The sequence below is a fragment of the Melanostigma gelatinosum genome (assembly GCF_949748355.1).
Source record: "Melanostigma gelatinosum genome assembly, chromosome: 12".
In the NCBI taxonomy this organism is placed as follows: Eukaryota; Metazoa; Chordata; class Actinopteri; order Perciformes; family Zoarcidae; genus Melanostigma; species Melanostigma gelatinosum.
The window spans coordinates 20,805,978-20,827,410 of record NC_136645.1 but is presented as its reverse complement, the minus strand read 5'-3'; the positions used below and the strand labels follow the sequence as shown (position 1 = coordinate 20,827,410).

The following is a 21,433-nucleotide window of genomic DNA, read 5'->3' as shown; positions in this document are numbered from 1 at the left end:
GAGACCCAGAGGGAGAGCGAAGAAAGGGTGGCGGTAGGAGGCCCGGGTCGAGTCGTCAAAGTGCCGGACTGTTCTACTTAAAAGATCTTTAAATAGGGTGATTCACCAGAATGCCCGGCTCTCATCGGTGTCCGCTCTTGTTGAGGCACCATGGGATAAACCGGGGACTGAGCATCATGGGAAAGTGGGTTAGGGTGTGGACAGCGGGGCGGACGTACCCAAATTGCCCACAGGGATCAATAAAGTTTCTTCATCAGTGAATCATTGTCCTACAGAGCAACCATACGGAAGAAAAATAAGGACACAAATCTTCATAATTGACCGTCATGCATAAAACATGAGACAAAGTCAGCGCCGGAGCCCGGTGTTGCTTTGAATGCCGAGACCCATTCATGTGGTTAGTGGACTCATTTACCTTCCGTCTGAATTCTTCAGGATTTTTCCCGGTGCGGCTGATTGCCTCTAATTTCGTCCGAGCATCTGGGGAAGGGGATTCATTGCGGAACAAGAGCGCCGGCTGAGGGTCTCTGTGTATTGCCGCGCCGCCAGCTAAATGATCTCCAGTGGACGTCGGCTTGAATGGGAGCTAAATGGCAACGCCGAACGCTCCTCTATCTGAAGCTCATTACCTGCCTCTCCATTCCCCAGAGACCTGGCTCAGCTTCGCGTCGAGCACTCTCCTGCCAGGAGGAGGGTGATTACAACATTTTGCTCGACAAAAGCTACCCCCCCAAGCACTTTCCTCACCGTTTTCTGCCCCCCCCCCCCGTGTTTCTTTTCAGTCTTCGTGTCCTGCCCATGATTACAACACTTACAGACAGGCAATCCGTGAATGGTACGGCGGAGTGTTTGCTCGCTAACAGACAACAGTGAATAAGCAGAATTATGAATAATCACACCAAGTCCAGACAACAACAAGCACAAAGGCAGTAACAACAACGCCAAACTGTTATGGGAATCGAGAGCTGTTTTGAAAGTGAATCACGGGAGAGCTGCAGAATGGCAAGCAGATGGGATCAACACTGATGCACAGGGTTGTCATCCAGCCTCGGAGGAGCAGAGGCCTACGCATTCCTCTGCCAGGGCTCGATGTACTCGAGACCCAGATGGGCAAAGATGTCCTTTTCAGTCGTGGCTGCCAGGAACTCTTTCTAGAGAGAGAGAGAGAGAGAGAGAGAGAGAGAGAGAGAGAGAGAGAGAGAGAGAGAGAGAGAGAGAGAGAGAGAGAGAGGACAAACAAACAGAAAGATGGTGACAGTGTGTAGGAATGTGCAGGAATTTTGTCTCTGCAAAACCGGTGCAAATTCTCAAATTTGAGCTTCGCTATTCCTGAAGGTGTTCACGTTTTTGCAGCCTCAGCAGTGCTTGCACTCCTATCTCCGCTGCAAGCTGTCAATATCAATTGAGACAGCGGCTGTGCCGATTGACATTTGAACGCCCACCTCCCTTCCGACCCATAAACGCTCCAACCTTGCTCTAAGTGATTGCACTTCTCAGCAGACCAGTATTTTCCCTGACAAACCACGACAGGGGCTCCTACAGCTGTCTACCGGCGGCCATGTGATGGGTAGTGTCTCCATAGGAGCGGTGACGAGGCCTGACTCACCTTGAGAGCGAGACAGCCTGGAGAGGACGAGAGAGAGAGAGGGCTGTGATTCTGACACATCCTGCCTCCAAGTGTTAAACTGGACCTGACGCGGCTGCGAAGAGATGGCAGGAAAAAAAACGCGAGCACGCCGGCTCCCGCTGCCAGCCGAGAGGCAGACAGAACTGAGTGCAACTAGTCAGCAGCCAGGAGAGCGGAAAACGCCACCAGGCACGTCTCCTAACGTGCCGCCTTGTTATTTATAATGTAAATGACAGGTTAGCCATGCGGCGGAGAGGTTCGGGGGCACGGTGCATTAGGCTTTGTTCATATCACAGGTCTTCTTAACCGCTGTATTTGGGAGTAAAAATTAAGGTGAGCGCACTCGAAAGGTCCATAGAAATCCCCCAATGAAACAGGGAAACAAGTTCATGTTGAGTGAGGTTTACAATGGACCGTCTGGGTGATCGTTTTACCATTCACCTTTTGTTTTTGGCTTCCAAATATGTTTGTCAAATTAGTTTCCAAGCACATTATGCAATATAAAATATTAAATATAAAAAAAATGGCTCAGCGCGGATAAAAAGATATATATATATATAACTATATGTAGTACTGAGCTGTAGAGTTAAAACATAGTCGTATATACTGTAACTGTACATTATTACTGCTACTACTACTATTTTGTGACCATCCCTGATTCCAAGCTGTTCTGCAATCAACTGTCACAATCTTTAAATTGAGCAGCTCTGTGTTCTTCACTTTGTTTGTCGTAAAGTGCTTTGTGCTGGGAGACGAGCGAACGAGGTGACTCAGTTTATGGATTATGCATTTTCGCCATTTGCATTTACGGTGGCTCTGAGTGGTCAAACTGACGGACGCAAAAAACAACACCGAAAATCGAACCTGGTCCGAAAGATGTAATGATGGACGAAAGTCGATGTTTCAACATCACTGACAGAACTTAAGGTCATATTTATCTTTGAACACTTTGCTGATGAAAACAAAATGGATTTGGGGTGCAAAGGCTTTTTTTTTTTTACATTTGGGCAAATCTGCACCCTGAAAGTCTGGCTGCGTTTGGTGCTAGCCGTTCTCGTTTGCACTCAGTAGGATTAAATGAAATGAAGTAACCGGGTTACAGTCTTGAATGTCATGTATACGGTCAAACTGGTTTCTGTAAAATGGGGTAGAGAATTAAAGAAACCTGGAGGCAGATTTCTATTCCATGTATACGAGTAACAGTTTCTTGTGATGGAAATAAGAGAAAATCTCCGGAGAGACCAAGTTGCAGAGTTTTAATGTGCGATATCCGTTAGTTATTTTTCTCATTTTCTGTTGTGCGCAAAACCATGCTGTCCCTTGAAGTATTATTGCTCTTTAATATAAAAAAACAAAAAACAATATTATATTTGAGTAAAACCATCCCGAGGCCCATTATGTGCTCCTCCACTGCCTGTATCTTTCATTGTGCTCATAAGCCTGAACCCGTTTATTGCCCTCACCGCTCAAAACACAGATCGCTGCAATTCATGATGCAGCAGGCCGCACTGTATTGAACTTGCAGGTGATTAAAAAAAAAAGTGGAAGCAGGGAGGAGTGAAAGAAAAAACAGGAACCAACGGCGACAAGGCTGATGTGATTTGCAGCAAATCCACATTTACAACAACACAGGACTTCCAGGAGATCCAACTGAAGGAGAGACACAGCTGGGAACCGATGAGATTCTCCACATTACCAATTTAGCCTGTCCTGGATTAGGGCGAAAGCCCTCTCTCTGCTTCCACTGTCCTCAGTTTCTACAATCCTTATGAGCCCTCGGGGAGAAGCTGCTTTATTTACTGAGCACAACACAGTGAGAGAAAAATCCCCAAGCCTTATGTACTTCTGAGTTCTTCCCCTTCAGGCACACCTCACGGGGAAACTATACTCCAAATGGCAAAAGCAGCCTTTTTTTTCTTGGTGTATCAAAAGGAGCTTAGAGTTTACGAACAGAGCGGCGGTTAATTAGACGGAGAGGTTATCTGTCGGAGACACGGAGGTTCTCAGTGGCTGGCACGCCAGGATGGAAGCCGCGCGTGTTACTGCGAGCCAGTGTCCTTGAGCAACATGTTTCTCTGTCCGCCGCCTAATGACATCCCTTCGCCGACGTGAACACATATCAGTTCCTGCAGAAAACATCTGTCCCTTCTCTGCTGCCCGTCATCCTCTCTCTTTCTGCCACCCAGCCCACCGCTTGATGGATGGGGCTGATGGACATGGCTGCCTGCCCGGCTCTGGCCCGACTCAACTGACACTTCAAAGAGAGAGGAGGAGGAGGAGGCGGCGGCAGGGAGACGGACAGAAAAACCTGCACCGCTGTTCAGCGCCTTCCTGCCAGCGAGCGCTTGAAGGACAGAAACTGGAACAGGCAAAAATCAGCTCGTCTTTTGTTATCAGTTTTTATTCCAAGTTGTTTTTCGCGCCATTTTTAGAACCACCACTTCTGTTTGAAATGATGTGATTGACTATCACCAATCTCATCAAATTCACTTTCTGAAGAAACATATTAGCTGACATCCACCTCCAGGTCTCTATCGTAAGGAAAACTTGCTCTATGCGTGTTAAAATGTAGTTTTTTGCACCTGATAACCAAAGCGAAGATCTCATATGAACCATGGACAATGTCTGGAGGACCAGGTCTGGAGTTGCCATTTAACAATCAGCAACAGGAGATTGTTTGTATTAGTCTCGTCCTCACCTCCTGGAAATACTTTTGTTTGGTGAAATCGAAGGGCGGCGCCTTGGTAGAGCGTGTGGGAGGCAGGTTTGACCTGGATTGCAACGCGGTCTGGTAGCCAGTTCGAAATGTGGTCATAAACAGCCGAGTCTCTTGCCGTTCCTTGAATTTGTCTGATAAACTGGTGAGGAATTTTCGTTGGCATCTTTGTGTAAATCACCCCTCCTCTTCACCCTCGGATGTTTGCGTTCTTCCAGTTTTGTGTCATCAACACGGCCACTCGCGCGCTGTGAATTCTCCAGACAATGATCAGCTCTATTGACACAATTGGACATTTCACAGACTTTGCGCTAGAGAGCTGGGAGGAAATCAACGGGATGCTTTATTCAATCGATTTTGTTTCTGAAAGGGCGGTACGGCGGACAGCTAAAAAAAAATAATACTACGATACCCATGAGCCTCAGCCACTGTTGCCATGCAGAAAAAGGCCAGTCACATCAGGCCGGAAGCAGAGAAAAAGTCTTGTTTTTTAAATTGGGAACAATACGGTATTCAAATGTGGCTGAATTCATCCTTAATCTGAAAGTAACCTGATCTATACCGCTGAGTTTTAAGATTAGTGAAGCACCTTGGGAGTCATAGTTGAATTATCTCATTACATATTTATGTGAACACAAATCACATGTTTGGCTTTTTATCGATAAACAAGACATTGCCTACAGTTCCACAGTTGCTAATCTTTTAACGCTACAAACGGGCGACTTTCACGACATGAATAATGTCACATAAACAATGCAAATGCATTAAGACGGTATCAGGCAGAGAGAGAGAGAGAGCGCGAGAGAGAGATCTTTAGAAACAGAAAGAACAGAAGGCTGCAAAGAGAACTAAGCTAAAGGTCATGAGGAGAAGTATGCAAACACAACCTGAAATCCATGCAAATTCCCTTCTAGCGACTCTCTGGCAGTAAAATGTGTGTGAACAGAAGCCTCAGTAAAGTGTTCGGGCTTCTCACTTTCTGCTCTGCCACAGAAGCAATGACTGCGTATCAAGAACTCGAGCATTGAGGTCAGACTGAAAGGCAGATGCGCATAAAGCTTTCAAAATCTGTTTCAACGTGTTGTATTTTCACCGGCACGTCATGTTTGAGGACATCCACCTTTATATAAAGAGTCCAAGGTACACTTCCATCAGATGAAGCCACACTCAAAGGCTGACAGAAGTGTGATGTTTTTTGTTTTTTTTCCAGCAGAATATCAGTAAATAGAATCAGCCAATGTTCTCAGTATCCTTTATTTCTTTATCATTATTTGGACCTTCTTCTTCTCACTGACAAGTGAAAAAATAGATTCCGTTATTGCCAAGAGATCAAGAGGAAAAATCCTTTGATTGCCTTTAAGTTAATTTGTCTTTATTGCAGCACACAGGAAAAGGCTGACGGGAGCAGAAAAAAGAAAAGTGGGAAGGCGATTATGCCCCTGTGTCTTCCTCCTGCAACGAGCCGCCGCACACCCACACCTCCCCTGTGCTCCGGTCTGCGAGAGCTCGGATCACAGGACAGCCGGAGCAACCAGAGAGGGCACAGAAACCTCACTAATCACACCAGCAATTAGTGCAAGCGTCATAAAGCACTGCCGCCTATAAAACAGCTATTGAGTTTAGTGTTATCGTCATTACCTATCCGTCCCCGGCTTGCTAATCAGCCCGTGCTTTGGGCAGAGAGGCAGGTGGGGGGTGGGGGGGCACATCATGAATTCCGACTCGGAAAACAACGGGATCCTCGCTCGGCGTCCCCGGCGTTATGGCTCTCTGCTCCCGTGGAGGAGTAAACATTTGCAAATCAAAGTTATTTAGTTGATTAGGCTGCCCAAAGGTAGCAGACACGGCAGAGAGAAGTCTAATAAAAGCTTGGTGGCGTTTTGTTTTTTTCCAGCATCCTTGTGATGTTGCCAAAGCAGAACTTCTGAATGCATGTTTTCATTTGCACATCAATATCATTGAATAAAGGGAGTTGAATGAAGCAATGACTGCCCATGACAGAGTACTTCAACGGCTTCTCTCTCACTCGTCATGAATGCGAAGAAAGATGTAATTTGTTCGCACTTTAAAAACCTCACTCTTTTTGTTTGTGTAATAATATATATGTTTGTATTAATTACGGATTCCGTCCCGGCCGTGGAACAGTAGACCAGCTCTTTACCCTCGCAAGACTACTGGAGGGGCTCTGGGAGTTTGCCCAACCAGTCTACATGTGCTTTGTGGACTTGGAGAAGGCTTTCGACCGGGTCCCTCGGGGGGTCTTGTGGGTGGTGCTGCGGGGAGTATGGGGTGCCGGTCCTGTTCGTGACTTTCACGGACAGGATATCTAGGCGCAGCCTGGGGGCGGAGAACGTCAGTTTCGGGGGTCTCGGAATCGCCTCTGCTGTTTGCAGATGATGTGGTCCTGTTAGCCTCCTCGGATCATGACCTCCAGCATTCACTGGGGCGGTTTGCAGCCGAGTGTGACGCGGCGGGGATGCGAGTTAGCACCTCCAAATCTGAGGCCATGTTGCTCTGCCGGAAACCGGTGGATTGCTCCCTCCAGGTGGGGACGGAGTGCCTGCCTTAAGCGAAGGAGTTCAAGTATCTCGGGGTCTTGTTCACGAGTGAGGGTAAGCTGGAGCGGGAGATCGACAGGCGGAGCGGGAGATCGACAGGCGGATCTGTGCGGCTGCAGCAGTAAAACAGGCGCTGCACCGGACCGTCTTGGTGAAGAGGGAGCTGAGCCGGAAGACAAAGCTCTCAATTTACCACTCGGTCTACGTTCCTACCCTCACCTATGGTCACGAACTCTGGGTCGTGACCGAAAGGACAAGGTCGCGGCTACAAGCGGCCGAAATGAGTTTCCTCCGTAGGGTGGCCGGGCTCAGCCTTAGAGATAGGGTAAGGAGCTCGGTCATCAGGAGGGAGCTTGGAGTCGAGCCGCTACTCCTTCGCGTCGAAAGGAGTCAGCTGAGGTGGTTCGGGCATCTAATTAGGCTGCCTCCTGGACGCCTCCCACTGGAGGTTTTCCAGGCACGTCCAACTGGGAAGAGACCCCGGGGAAGACCCAGAACACGCTGGAGGGATTACATCACCCAGCTGGCCTGGGAACGCCTCAGGATCCCCCAGAATGAGCTGGAACATGTTGCCGGTGAGAGGGAGGTCTAGGTCGGCCTGCTGCCACCGCGACCCGACCCCGGATAAGCGGTGGAAAATGGATGGATGTATTAATTACGGCTGGATAAACAAATTATTACCCCATGTGTGTCAGTACCCCATGACATCACTGTTGGACATTGGATTATTGCACATCCATAACTGCAGTGAAGATGAACGCTACATACATCTTATTTACTGAAGATGAATTCAAAAGTAGATCCACTGTTATTAGTTTTCTCTGAACTCCATAATACAGATGTAATGAAAATGTATTCATTTTTTAAGACATTACTTTAGGACAGGTACTAAAAAGTCCCTTTCTGAGGGATGTTTGGCAGTCCCTACGGACAAAAGGGGTCCTGTTTCCGAGAACCATGTCCCTTTTAAAAAAAAACTCTTATTTTACTGCAGCAGGGTCTAACAAGCTGCCCCGCTCAGTCCTGGTTCTCCCATGCCTCCCTTCCCTACAGTGGGCCAGCAATACAGCCTGGGCCTCCAGTGAAATCGGTTCACCTTATTTTGTAGAGGAACGGACCCAATGACAGGCATTAAGAATAAATATATAGAAATAGTCAACATTTTCCCGGATGGTCTTGTTTGCTTATGTAGGTCAGCGGTATCAGCAAGAACCACTTAAAAGTTCCTTCCTAACTTTAATTACTATTCCTCCTGACACACAGCATGTCAGCTTGGACAATTGTCCTTGCAAGATGTTTGTTTGTTGTCCTCATCCTTTTAATTTTCTTTTATTAGCCCATCATCTCCCTGAAGTTTAGAGGCGTCGTGTGACCTCGTGAAGTGTGAGAACGGCTGTCTGCCACCATCGTACGAAGTCCCCTCTAATCTGTGGAGCCCGTAATTGTAGCTTGACTCTTCCTCATATGGACCCAAACAGAACGCTCTACTAATGATAACAATAAATTAACTTTCTCGGCTCCACTGAAGCCCATAAATAATTAATTGGTTTGTTGAGGAGGGGCTGGTTTTGCGTGACCAATTTGCTTCCTTGTCCTGACAGTGTGATCGGATGCTGCTGCCTCAGCACTCCTTTTCATTCTGCTCAATTAAAACGCCACATTTGCAAAATATGAGCTTAGTTTGGGAATCATAATGACGCTTATTTGTACCGACATGACCCAGGATATTCGGAGTCATTTGATCGGTCACACCACTGGAGGCTGGGATTGGGTGGGAGTATGCTATACCTGAAGGTTAGAAATGCAGGTTGTGACCAGAAAACAACTCCAAAAGTAAGTTGTTTTTCCCGAGTTTTGGAGCCACATTTAACGGTAAAGTAAGCTGCCATTAGTTATATTTTTTGCTCTTATTCTATAGGCTGTCAAAACTAATTTCAAACTACTCTTTTGTACGATTTTTATCTTTCGGAAGGGAAGATTGCTGACTCTGATCCTCATCAAAATAATGTGACCGTCTGTGAATGAATGAATTGTTTTTGATTCTGCGACTTCAGTATTGGCGAGTGGTGAGAGAACACAGCGGATTTGTTCTATAAGGGCACTCAGGTTTTCTATTTGGCATTGGTGGGCTTGATGCAGACGGCTTTATTTTCTTGATAGCAGTGATTTTGTATTTTGGTAACTCACTGTGATGGTGAATGACCCTTTGGGAAGCCGAAGGTGCAATATAGTGTGTGTCAGTAATAATAAAGCGGCGCTGGGTCATTTTGGTGTCTGGGCCCTTGACTGTGTGCTTCCAGACAGACTCTGTCAGAGTTTCGTGGCAAAAGGAAGCAACCCTTCTCTGTGTTTTTTTGCACGGATGCACATATCAAGAGATCCTAAAACCTATAAATAAATGGCATTTTTTATTCGAAGTGCTTTCCTGGCTGTGCTTCTAAATATTATCATCCAACACAGAACTGCCAATATGCATCCTCAGTTAAAGGTTGGTAGATATTGTCCTTCTTCTCTGTCATTGAAAAGTGTCCTACATTCGGAAATGGTTCGCTTTGGAGCCAGGAACATGTTGGCACATGTTTAAGTTAAGGTACCTTCTATTTGCTTTTCGTAAGATGCTTTTGTGGCAGAGGCACTTTTGTGGTGGATTTGTTTCTCTCCATCGCTAAAGTGTCAGAGCGCGGTCGCTCAGAGCAGACGGCTTTTAAAAAAGGAAGAAAAGAAGTGATCTGATTTTGTCATGAGTCATGTCAAGGCCCACACTGGCTAAATAATGTATTCCTCCTAATCGCACTGTGGTTCCAGCACAGGGTCTCTGGGGCTCACACGGAGACAAAAAAAAAAAATCTGTTGCCACATCCTGTATGCTGTGGAGAATTTCAGTATTAAACACATTATAAGTAGGATTAAATAACACCCCTAAGTGGTGAGTAGAAGTGTCACAAAAATAATATGTTAGTCACAATATGTTTACAATATTCTTACTTATAGAAGATGTTATATGTTACAGTATATTAACTAATTGAATGTATTAAATTATAAAAGTATAGTCACTAAAGGTATTAAAACACTGTAAGAATAGTTTGAGGGTCAGACAGGGATTCTGAATGAGACATGCAGCAAATGGAGGATGTGGTCAGTGGGAAGGACAACTGACCAGAGGTGGAGCTAAGGAAGCTGTTTTGCAAGGAGCCAAGATGTTTTGCTAAAGGATCGATCCAGGGAGGGGACAGAAGTTAAATGGAGCCAATCACTGATCAACAGAGGATCAGTCACACGTTTTATGGCATATGAAAGACTGTTCTGGAGAGCATTCCTCAGACCACATCCGCCCCTCTTTTTCAGCAACTGGAGAAGCCAGACCTGTGAGGAGGACGCGTGTGTGTGGTCTCTGTTCTCGAGAACATTACTATTGATAGTTGATTCAGTTTGTAAGTGAACTTTGTGTAGTACATTAAATATTGTTTAATTTTGAAACCGGATCCAGTTCCGTTTTTCTGATGCGCGTGCACAGTAGGAAGCTCGACGCAGAAATCTCCCTGCGGCCTGCTGAAGCCTCGCATCCTTCTGTTTTAAACCCTAACAATGCCTGCACCATTACAAAAATAGCTGCGGCCTCTTATCGTTGCTTTGCCCTCTCATATTCCGTCCAAACAAAGAGTTGTTGGTTCTGCAAACAGAAAACGAGTCACCTCTGTGCTGGAGGGCTCTGATCAACAGACAAGTGTTCAGAATAGCTCATTTACAACCTTTCATGAACTGGGAACAGGCTAAATCATCAACAGATGACATTGACTGAAAGCAGGGTTGCTAAACATATGAAACATTTACATTCGCTTGTGGTTATCAATCGTAGTGATGAATTTAATATTTTAGTTTAGTCCAGATTTGTAGCCTCAGGTGCTTCTCTTTATCCACAGGTATAGCGCATTGGAAAAAGGCCCTGTTGGCATCTCCTGGTAGCCTTTTAGCAGCACATAGAATCAAATTACTTTTTCTCAGTCAATAGCATTCTAACTGGGACACAAAGGAGGCAAAACATTCTTACATTTTTAGTTTTTAATGGATGAAACCTTGCCACCGTAGGAATAGTGGTCACATCACCTTTGAATCACAACTCAACGACCGTACATGAGGATTGGTAAACAAACCCACCAGTTAGTCTTCATCCATGATGCTTCTTAACCAAATAGCAGTTTGCAAAAAAATTGTATAATCTAACAATCTGTTCTGATTTTTAGGCAAAATGACTTTCGCAAAGACTGAATGATCGACTGAACAGTAATAAGATCACTACAGACCTAAGCAGCCTGCCATTGAATTTTCAATACGGTTTCAATATGACCCTGATTTGGCAAGGGCCCTAAGATGCCGAGGACATTGTTGGGCAGCAGAGTATGAGGCGGTCGGGATGAGAGTCAGTACCTCCACATCTGAGACCATGGTTCTCTGCCGGAGAAGGGTGGATTGCACCCTCCGGCTTGGGAGTGAGTCAATGCCCCAAGCAAGGGAGATCATTTATCTTCGATATGGTTTGATTGTTGCAGTAGTGTTGTACTGTACCATTGCTGTGAAGAGAGAGCTGGGATGGGAAGGCAAAGCTCTTGAATTACCAGTCCATCTGGGTTCTGACCCTCACCTATCTTCATGAGCTTTTGAGTAGTGACCCAAAGAATGAAATCGTGGATGCTAGCAGCCAAAATTGGCCTCCTTTCGTAGGCTGGCTGGCTCAGCTTTAGAGATAGGAGGATTATCTTTCTCTTTTGGCTTGGGAACGCCTCAGGGTACCCAGGGAGGACCTTGAAAGGATTGCTGGGAGAGTGACGTCTGGAAAACCCTTCTAAGCCTAAACCGAAAGGTAGTTTTGTTGCCCGAAGCACATCAGGCTTGCACTGACGCAATGATTGAACCTATTGCTGGAAAGTAGTAGAAAACTGCACCAAAAATTTCGTAAGATACAATACGACCCGTTGTATGATACAACATTGATTTTAGTAAGCCATCAACCAAGTAAGCATCTGATCTGACAAAAGTACTTAGTCCCCAGTGAGTAGAGTCACTGATTTGTTCCGTGACAGTGAGGATTAAGTACAGTCAGTTCAGTTTAAAGAGACTGTGTGAAAGGCTTGTTTGTACATGAACTGAACACCTCTTGCAACATGAGCTATCTCCTTTTCCTGCTGTTCTACAGTGAGACCAGCCATGCCTTTTAGAGCAGTGATTCTCAACTGGTGGGTCGCGACCCAAAAGTGGGTCGCGGACCCGTTTTCAGTGAGTCGCGGCCTTTGCCTGACAAAAAAAAAAAAGTGATTTTATTTTGAAGGCCATTTTTTATGCAGCGGAATTTTTCCAGCATTTACGGCACTTGTTCAGCAGTGCAGGAAAAACACTGACCAATGCGTTGTGAATCACATCACGTGATGCAGCTCATCCAATCAAATATGGCTATTCTGACAAGTTTCCTGACTTGAGTGAGATGTTCACACACCGTGACACACAGGGAGAGACGATGATATAGAGAGCAGAGCAGGACTATTGAAGTGAGAGTTGTGAAAGTCAAATCATAGGACGATTTCCAAAAGAGAAAATTACCATAGAGACCAGTCATTAGACTGACTAGACAGACTCATATAGGTGAATTCTTCCAACACTACTTTTTCTTTTTAGAAGATGAGAAAAATATAATATTGTCGCTTTTTCACTTCACCCTGAATGAACTGAGTTTAAAGCTCCAGGACAATTCAGTGAACATAATTTATCTAAAATGAATTGTGTTACGTAATTTATTCTTTAATCCAGCTGTTATTTTACTTGAAATGAGAAGAACATTTATTCATGTATTTCTATGTATTAATTATGATCCATCCAGTTCAATTTGAAAAATGAGAATATTTGTTAAAATATAATTGGTGTACTTCCTTTATTTGATTTGACAGTTTACTACACAGAGACGTTACTAGACTTCTTGAATATAGGTATACCCAAATTATATATATATAATTTGAATATATATATATATATATATATATATATATATATATAATTTGGGTCGTGGGTCCCGGCTTGTCATTAAGGGGTGATGGTGGGTCCCGCAGCCAGACCAGTTGAGAACCACTGTTTTAGAGGACATGGCAGCAAAGAGACCACAAGATAGGCCCGAACCACCCCAATGATTGTTCAGTCCAGTGTCCCTGTAAATAAATCATGGCGCAAACTGAAACAGGAGCCCCGGACGGACGGGTGCCTGTACCACCACAAGGGCTGTGTAAATTAAAGTTACATGGCAAGCGGACACGGCTCAACACCGGGCCTTTTCCTGAAACCTTCTGCCGTTCACTTTCATCAATAATGGAGCGGAATCTGTCACCCGAGTGAGCTGACACCCCCGGTTCAGTCCAACCCCTATGCAACCCCCACCTCCCACCTCCCACATCTCCGTCTCTCTCTCATTATATTGCCTTCTTTGTCCTCTCCTCCTCAGTTCACAGAGTCAACTCATTTATTCTCTTTACACTGCAATTACAGAAAAACAGATTGCAGGATTTGTGAGTCTTTTATTTAATTTCTCTCTTTTTTTTGTGATGCTCAATCTATAAATACTTATTATCCTCTATCTTCAGCCATTAGGCACTGGTAACAGGCACTGTGTGGGTGGATGGGAGGCTGTAGAAGTTGAGGCAGAGGTGCAGCGGGTGAGGTGGCAATGGTGACACGGTGACAGGGGGGGGCAAAAGCGGGGGTGGGGAAATTCAAGTACAGTGAGTGAATGGATAATATTCATGCAATTATCCTGAATGTCTTTCTCTTCTTTTAGAAATGTTCCCTCACCTTACTGTGTCCATCACTCTTCTTTCCCCTCCCTTTAATTCCCTTTAATTTCAATACATTTTTCAACAGCTCCCCATTCCCTCCTCTATCATTACCCCCCTTCTGTCAGGCAATATCTGTCAATATGATTTATCATTGACGCTAACTGATGCAGTTGTCCCACTGTGAAGGCTGATTAGATGACCATCCTGCTGATACAGCCGTGTCGGGGATAACGGAATGCCGACAAAACCTTCCTGTCTCTTCATGTGTCACTCTATCTATCCATCGCTCTCTCCCCCATTTCATTGCCATGACTGTTTGCGTCCCCTTAGCACATTCTCACATCAAGCATCACATGCCTGCCTGCTAAAGCTGCACTCTGCAACACTGTCATGGAAAAATATACTTGTCCCGTCTACATAAATCACACATTTGCAGCTTAAAAAAAAAAGAAAACCGACCCTTTCCCTGTGATGTTTTAGATTTGCCCGATTTACCCCAGAAAAACTGTGCTGTCAGGCATGAACAGAATCTTTTTCGACTACAGAAAGTGATGAATTGAAACATAAGACTGAAGCACAAACTATCTGCCAAACAGGAATGAGAAGCACTCCTTCTACAGAAATTGGAAGTCAGCACTGTTTTTTGCCTGCTTCATCCCTTTGCATCCATCCCGCTCTCACCAAACGGCGTATGAAGGACACAGCCATCTGAAAGTCATTTAGCGTGTAATAATAATGCTTATCTTGCTTTTTACTGGTCATGTGTACACCGTGTAGTCTGTACTGACTGCTATGTAAACACATTAGCGTGAATATGCTATGCTCTCAACAATTGATGTACTATCAAATGGGAGAGAGAGCGCTTATGGTGGTTTTTTAAAGTTAAGTTTAAAGTTGATGTTTGTGACATTAAGGACTTTGGTGATGTGTTTCCTGTTTAGTGGTCCAATACGCATTTTACTTAGTTTAGGTACTTATTTTAAGCCAAACCATGATGTTTTTCCCAAACCAAACAAAGTGGATTTGTTGCCAAAAGTTATCTACATCCATCACCAGTTTTATAGCCAAAACATTACCATGATCGTTTCACGGTAACAACGTAGGATAAATTACGTGGAAATGTTGTGCTATTCATACGCCTCCCCATGCGATCTGGTTGGAAGCATTACATGCTGCCAGTTTACTGATGGCCTTTTTATATTAAACAGTTTCATTGACGTCTTTTTACAGTAACATGTTGTTTTTTGTGTTCACAAATAACGTTTTTACAACATCCATTGGCCCAATGAGGGACCGAATTTGTTCTTGGTCGCCAGCTCGAGGGATCATTATATTAATTTGTCCAAGAGGGCTATTTGTTTCCATAGCCAGGACACAGAAACACACAGATATACATATGTCATTTGATATTGTGGTTCTGTGGTTCATGTCTGATAGACTGGGTGTGGGGAGGCAGATGCATTTGGAGGCAGTGGAGATGGTTAACATGGTGGAGAAGCTAAATGGAAATGGTTGGTCCACTGCTTTGGTCAAGAGTTAAATATCTCAATAACTATTGGAATTGTTACCATGACATTTTGCACATACATTCATGGTTATCAGACAATGAATCATACTGACTTTGGAGACTTTTCCTCCACAGCTATCATGAGGCTGACATTTTGAGTTTTGTGTGAAATCTCTGGACAATGTTTGGACGGTCTACCATGGAAATTCGATCACGTGGACACTCCTCTTGTCTCTCTGCCAGTCTTGGACAACGATTGGCCTGAAGCCACATGACCATATACTCAACCAATCTATGTTGGTGCCTACAAAACTAGGATATTCCCATCCGCCCCAGTTGTACTTCGTCTTTAGTGCTAATTAGCCAATGTTAGCATGCTAACACGCTAATCTAAGATGGTGAACATGGTAAATGTTATGTGTGCTAGTTTAAAGCATCACTGTGCCTCACAGAGATTCTAGCATAGCTCTTAGCCTTGTTTCTACAGTATCTGCTGTCTGCATGTTGTGTATTTGGTGGTGAACAGATGGAAGATAAAAGATATGGAACCTTCTTAATCACAACTTCAAGTAAACGCGAAATGTAAACAAAATACATGTGAAATTCAAATTGAAAAAATAAATCGAAAAAGGACCAGTAAATCAGCCAATAAACCATTTATTAACTGGCTCTGTAACAGTCAGCTACCTCTATCACTATGCAACATTATTGCAGCAGCCCTCCCACTTCACACTCCTCGATCATTCCCATTAAAGTCCCTTAATTATGTCTCTGACCTCTATGTGGAACGACACAATCACAAGGCAACTGTGTCCTGAAATGAATGTCCATATTTGCATTGTTCTCTTGTTCACGGGAAGGGCGGACAAAAGAAGTGTTCTCGCACATTTGTCCTCATGAATATCTTGATGTTTTAACGACATGATGTTTTAACGACCTTTCCATCACATGGACCGACACGCAGACAGCTGATTTGAATTTTCCAACTACAACTCTTGCTTCAGATTTGCTGAACCAAAATGTGACATTTAAGCTGTCTACTATAATAGATTCTGAGGCTTTGTATCCATCCTTTTGCCACTGTTGTTTTTGTGAAACCAACAGTGGAGCACAAATCACGACCAGGGACTGGTTAGAACTAGACGTTGCTGCACACACCTTCACATTACACTCAACGAATGTTGCCACTGTATAATCCATCATACCCACATGCTGATTTACCTGTCTGCAATCATTCCACTCGGCTTCCGTCTTACAGTCAGAGCTTTTCAAGACCAACTCGGGGACATTGCAGGGAAAATGTCCAAACTGGCGTGATCAAAGCAAATCCCTGAAGTGAAAAATTCCTTCAACCCTGTTTTGACTGGCAGAAGAAGAAGAAAAAGGAAACAGAAATGTGTGCAGGCTTTTATGGCGAACCAGCACACCTGTCTTTGTAATACTGAGTGGCAGCTCCCTCGGAGGAGAACAGGGTTCTTAATCAGAATAAATGCGAGAAGACACTCGGACATGTTGCGCGGTTATGGCATTAACATGGACGGAGAAACGACAGAGGGCCTCCAGTCGTGTAGAGGAGATCCTGATATATAGCGCCTGCACACAGACTGGAAGCAAATACCTCACTGAGCGATAACAACCAAGACAAAGTGCAGCAATAAATGATCAAACCAGGAGGTTTCCAGCGTGTGTGGGGATTGAAAGAGCTCTCTTTGCCTTCAAACGCAGCATTTATATTGTCCCCACGGAACTACTTTCTTGGCAAGAATGCAAAGACCTCATTTACACCTGGTAATACAATCTGGATCTGGATATGCTTTCCAGGTAATTAAACATCTGATGGTCTTTGCTGTGTTCTGTATTCCGTCTGTATTGATTAGATGCTATTCTGGGTGTGAACTGCGCAAGGCAGGTGAAAAAGTGAGGAGGACATTTAAGATACATTCTTTTCCAAGGAACTTGTAGTTTATCAAGCAGGATTTTAGTCTTTTGCAAGCTCAGCCATAACACTGGCAGAAAAGGATCTTTTTCCAGGGACGACCTCCATGTGTGATCGTGCCATGGTCGTTACAGTGAACAAAGCAACCGGTCCTTTCTCCGCTCTATTCTCCCACATTGTCCAGATAATGTTTTTGTGAACAGAAGAAGTCAAAAAGTGTTCAGTGGCACTTTTTGACTACCTTTGGCGCTGACATTTACTGCCACCAGTGGTGTATAGTAACGAAGTAGAAATACTTCGTTACTGTACTTAAGTAGTTTTTTTGGGTATCTGTACTTTACTTTACTACTTATATTTCTGTTTACTTTTACTTTTACTTCACTACATTTTGCAAAGAAAACTGATACTTTTACTCCGATACATTTCCCCTGAAACCTTCGTTACTCGCTACAAAATCAAATCTATCTTTCGAAAAAAATGAATCATGAGAGCAGCGTCGGGGACTGTGGTGGAACACAGACTGCAAGCAAGCAGGTTTGGTGAATCAGTGGTCCTAGCAGCAAGTTAAATCATTGGTTAGTCACGTTAATGCGCAATTGCAAACAAGTGCTCTCAAAGCCGCGGTGTTTTGATTCCCAGTGATGCCCAGGATGCTACATGCTATAAGCTAGTGAGCGACTACCTGAGTAGAATTCCACTCTACGATGACTGATTTCATGATGGAAGCAGAAATGGAAGCACCTGCTACTCCCGAAACAAACGACGGTGGTGACGAAGACCAACACCAGTGGATCACTAGCGAGTTAGTGAGCTGAGGAAGTGTTGACAGTTGTGCAGCACTAGTTGGCTAACGTTAGCTGTAGCTAGCCACCACACCATAGGATTGATGGGAGCCGAGAGAGCGCAGCGTTAGCGTTAGCATTAGCGTTAGCATTAGCATTAGGGAAATCCTTTGCAGCTGTGTGCAAGCTGTCTGTGACGCTGAACACACCTCTACCTGCCTCAGCGGCCTGTGAAAGGCTATTTAGCATCGCAGGACTCGTCTTCAGCCCAAGAAGAGCGAGACTGAATTCTCACCATTTTGAAAACTAACTTCTTTTGAAGATGAACAGGACATGTTTCAGTTTCAAGTAATGACTGTGTTGCTGCTTTAGTATTGATCATGTCTTAATATTTGAGTCATGTTGTGGATGATCAGATGGAGTTATGATGGTAGCAGTCGCCCAATTGCAGATTCAGCTTGAGCAAAACCTTTGTCTATTGTGTTCAAATCAGGCCCATAGGAGTTTACAAGGCAGGCGTCCTTTCTCTAAACACTGACCTGATGCATCAAGTGGATATGTTTTGCTGAACATAATATTATGCATTTGTCCTCTACATCCTCTAGTCTAATGAGCAGACTTATAAACGCACTGTTACAACTCCTTCATAGTGTCATATTGCTTTTCGGAGAATTATGATGATAAGTTCATAGTAGATGCAAAAGTATACTTATGTACAATATATTATGTTGAACATTGTTGCTCCTGAATGGATCACAGCCAACCCAATTATGTTCAACACAGCTCCATGTCCTTGGTCATGATGCCACAGCACTTAAAAGAATAAACTTCATAACTCTCAAAATTCTGACCTTTTGCTTTTTTATTAACAGCATTTACTTGTACTTTTACTTTCAATGAACAGGTTATGATGTTCATTTCATGTTCAGGTTATGATGTACATTTAATATCAGAAAATTACTTTTGATACTTAAGTACTTTTGTACTTAAGTACAATAAATATCAGATACTTTAAGACTTTTACTCAAGTAGTATTCTAATAGGTGACTTTTTACTTTTACTTGAGTAGTTTTCCAGTAAGGTATCTTTACTTTTACTCAAGTATGGCTTTTGAGTACTTTATACACCACTGACTGCCACACATCACGGCAGCGACTCAGACAGGAACCAGGAGTGTCCCGCTGTTTAAACCTGATCAAGTTCATCCCAAGGTGTGCAATGGGATTGACATCGGGGGGGATTGTGGTGGCTGGGGTCAAATTGGTTGCTGTATCACATAACCACGTTGCGATGTTCACGTGCTTCTTATGACCTGAGCCAGCCGACATCTATTGTGGTCATCTTCAAAGGGCAGCTACCCACATAACCAACATTTTGAAAAAGAAAACATCTTGGAAAAGCCAAGCAGCTCTACAGTGTCGCAATAGTGTGACTGACCTTTCTGGCACACGTGATCGAGTCTTTATCTACTAGATCTGGCGCTAAACCCAGTCAGAGTAATCCTTTCTTTCGTAGAGTGTGGAAATTACACACGTTGTTGCATGTATCTGTTTATTGTACAACAGCACACGGTAACATATTTTCAAATAGTAAAGGATGCAGGGTTGGGTTTCTCTTTTTGACATCTAAAACAGGACAAATTGTCGACAGTCATAAGAGTCAATAGAGAATGCTAATATGCAGGTGTTTAGCAGATATCATGTCTACCATGTTCACCATCTTTGTTTAGCCTTTTAGCATCCTAGCATTTGCTAATTAGTGCTGGACAAAAAAATTGACCTGATGATCCCTCTAGATGGAAAATCTGAGTTTCACCAAAGAATTCAGAGGCACAAAGGTAAACCTCATGGTGGTGCGAGACGAAAAGTCAGGGCATCTGGATCAGACTCATACAGCGTTCGTTGCTATTCCTATAAAAAATGTCTGCGCTGTATCCCATGAAATCCCTTCGTTTGTAATCTACGTAATGATGAACCACGAAGTATAAAGTCTGCAAAACCACATACAGGGCAAAACAACGCTGTTCGTGCCTCGTAACTCGTAACTTCCGTAGTTATTTAAACCCAAATCACAATCTTTTCCTAAACCTAACCAAGGAGTTACCTGTGAAGACGGAAGTTTCTCTTGAATATTCATGTTCAGAGTGGAAATTGACACGTGTTGCTGGACTTATATTAAGGCACGAAAAAATGAGGAGTAACTTTTTTACGTAAGATTTCATATGAACTGTTTATGGAGAAACGTCTGGATAAGTGAAAAACAATCCAATCAATCCCCAGTTATCCCCATTTCATAGCGTCTTTCCCCGGCAGGCTTTTCTCCCCATTTTGGATTTTGGCCATTTGGAACCGATACAAACACTTTTGCGTTAAGGCATGTTTGAACAACAGTTTATTTCAAGCATAGCCTATGATGGTATCATGAAGTAGCAAACAATAAAACTGAAAAGAGAAGTCACAGCTGACACCAGCTTTTACAATTGTTTTAACAGTAGAAATCCAAAGCTCCTGGTTTCCACACCTGCACTGCCATTCTGCCGTCCACATTCTCTCACTTCACTTTCGTTCCACAAATTATGACTGCAGAGATTTGCTTGCTGGCCTAGCTCCACGCTGGATTTGGGTTTGTCACAGCAGATTACGAGAATGCACATGGTTGCAACATTCAAGACGGTCCAATTTTCCAAATCCTGTTTTCCAAATCCGAACGAATCTTGTAATCTGTAATTTCCCGTCCTTATCTCACGACTAGGTGGGAGCTTCTCTTGGAACGCGAGACAAGGTTTTAAGTGAGAAATCTGGAGCGGACGGCCTGTAAATATGAGATATGTTGAGATTCCTTAAATCCTGGAGTCTGATCCCAGCTTAAGAAGCAACTCCTCATCCAGCTCTGCTCAGCGGCAAGACGTCTTCATGCAGTATGTTATGAACTGGCCAATTTTCTTCTTGGAAAGCGCTGACACATCGCTGTCCAACGTTTCTGTGGGTTTCTCAGGAAATGATAATTGCACCAGTTCATGAAATATGGCGAGGAATAGGGGACATAGTGTGTGCGTTTTCACCCGAGGTGTCATTTCTACCTGTAGTGATGACATTGATACCCACGGTGATGACGTTTCTATCTGCGGTGGTAATGTTTGCGGCCCACAGTGATAACCGTTCAACCCACGGCGAGGATGTTTCCAGCCATGATGATGACATTTCTACATTTGTTTTTGGCAAAAGAAATGATGCCGTTTCTCCAAACAATGATGCCGATTTAACTTGCAGCGATACACAGAGATTTTCCACAAAAATCCCCCTCGACTTTGTGAGACACTCCTGACCGAACGGTGCCGGGACAGAGGGCTCTGTTCTACCGGGCGAGCGAGCGACGGGGTGCTGCGTGAGTAAAGATTGAAGAAGAAGTGGGGCTTTACACTGACACAACCTGCCATGAGAGAGAGAAAAAGCTTTTCTAGCAGCTGTATATCTGAATGAGATCTGTTTCTCTGAT

At 44.0% G+C, this 21,433-nt stretch overlaps 1 protein-coding gene across 1 annotated transcript in view; it reads right to left on the bottom strand.

Annotated features, from left to right (window-relative positions):
* Positions 1-1,064: 1,064 nt before the first annotated feature.
* The window catches only part of dntt (deoxynucleotidyltransferase, terminal), a gene marked incomplete at both ends in the record, with an annotated part of 68,792 nt that continues 48,423 nt past the window's right edge, over positions 1,065-21,433 (bottom strand). The window contains one exon of the mRNA XM_079280647.1: positions 1,065-1,151. Coding sequence (XP_079136773.1) covers positions 1,065-1,151 — 87 coding nt within the window. The remainder of the gene's footprint in view (positions 1,152-21,433) is intronic.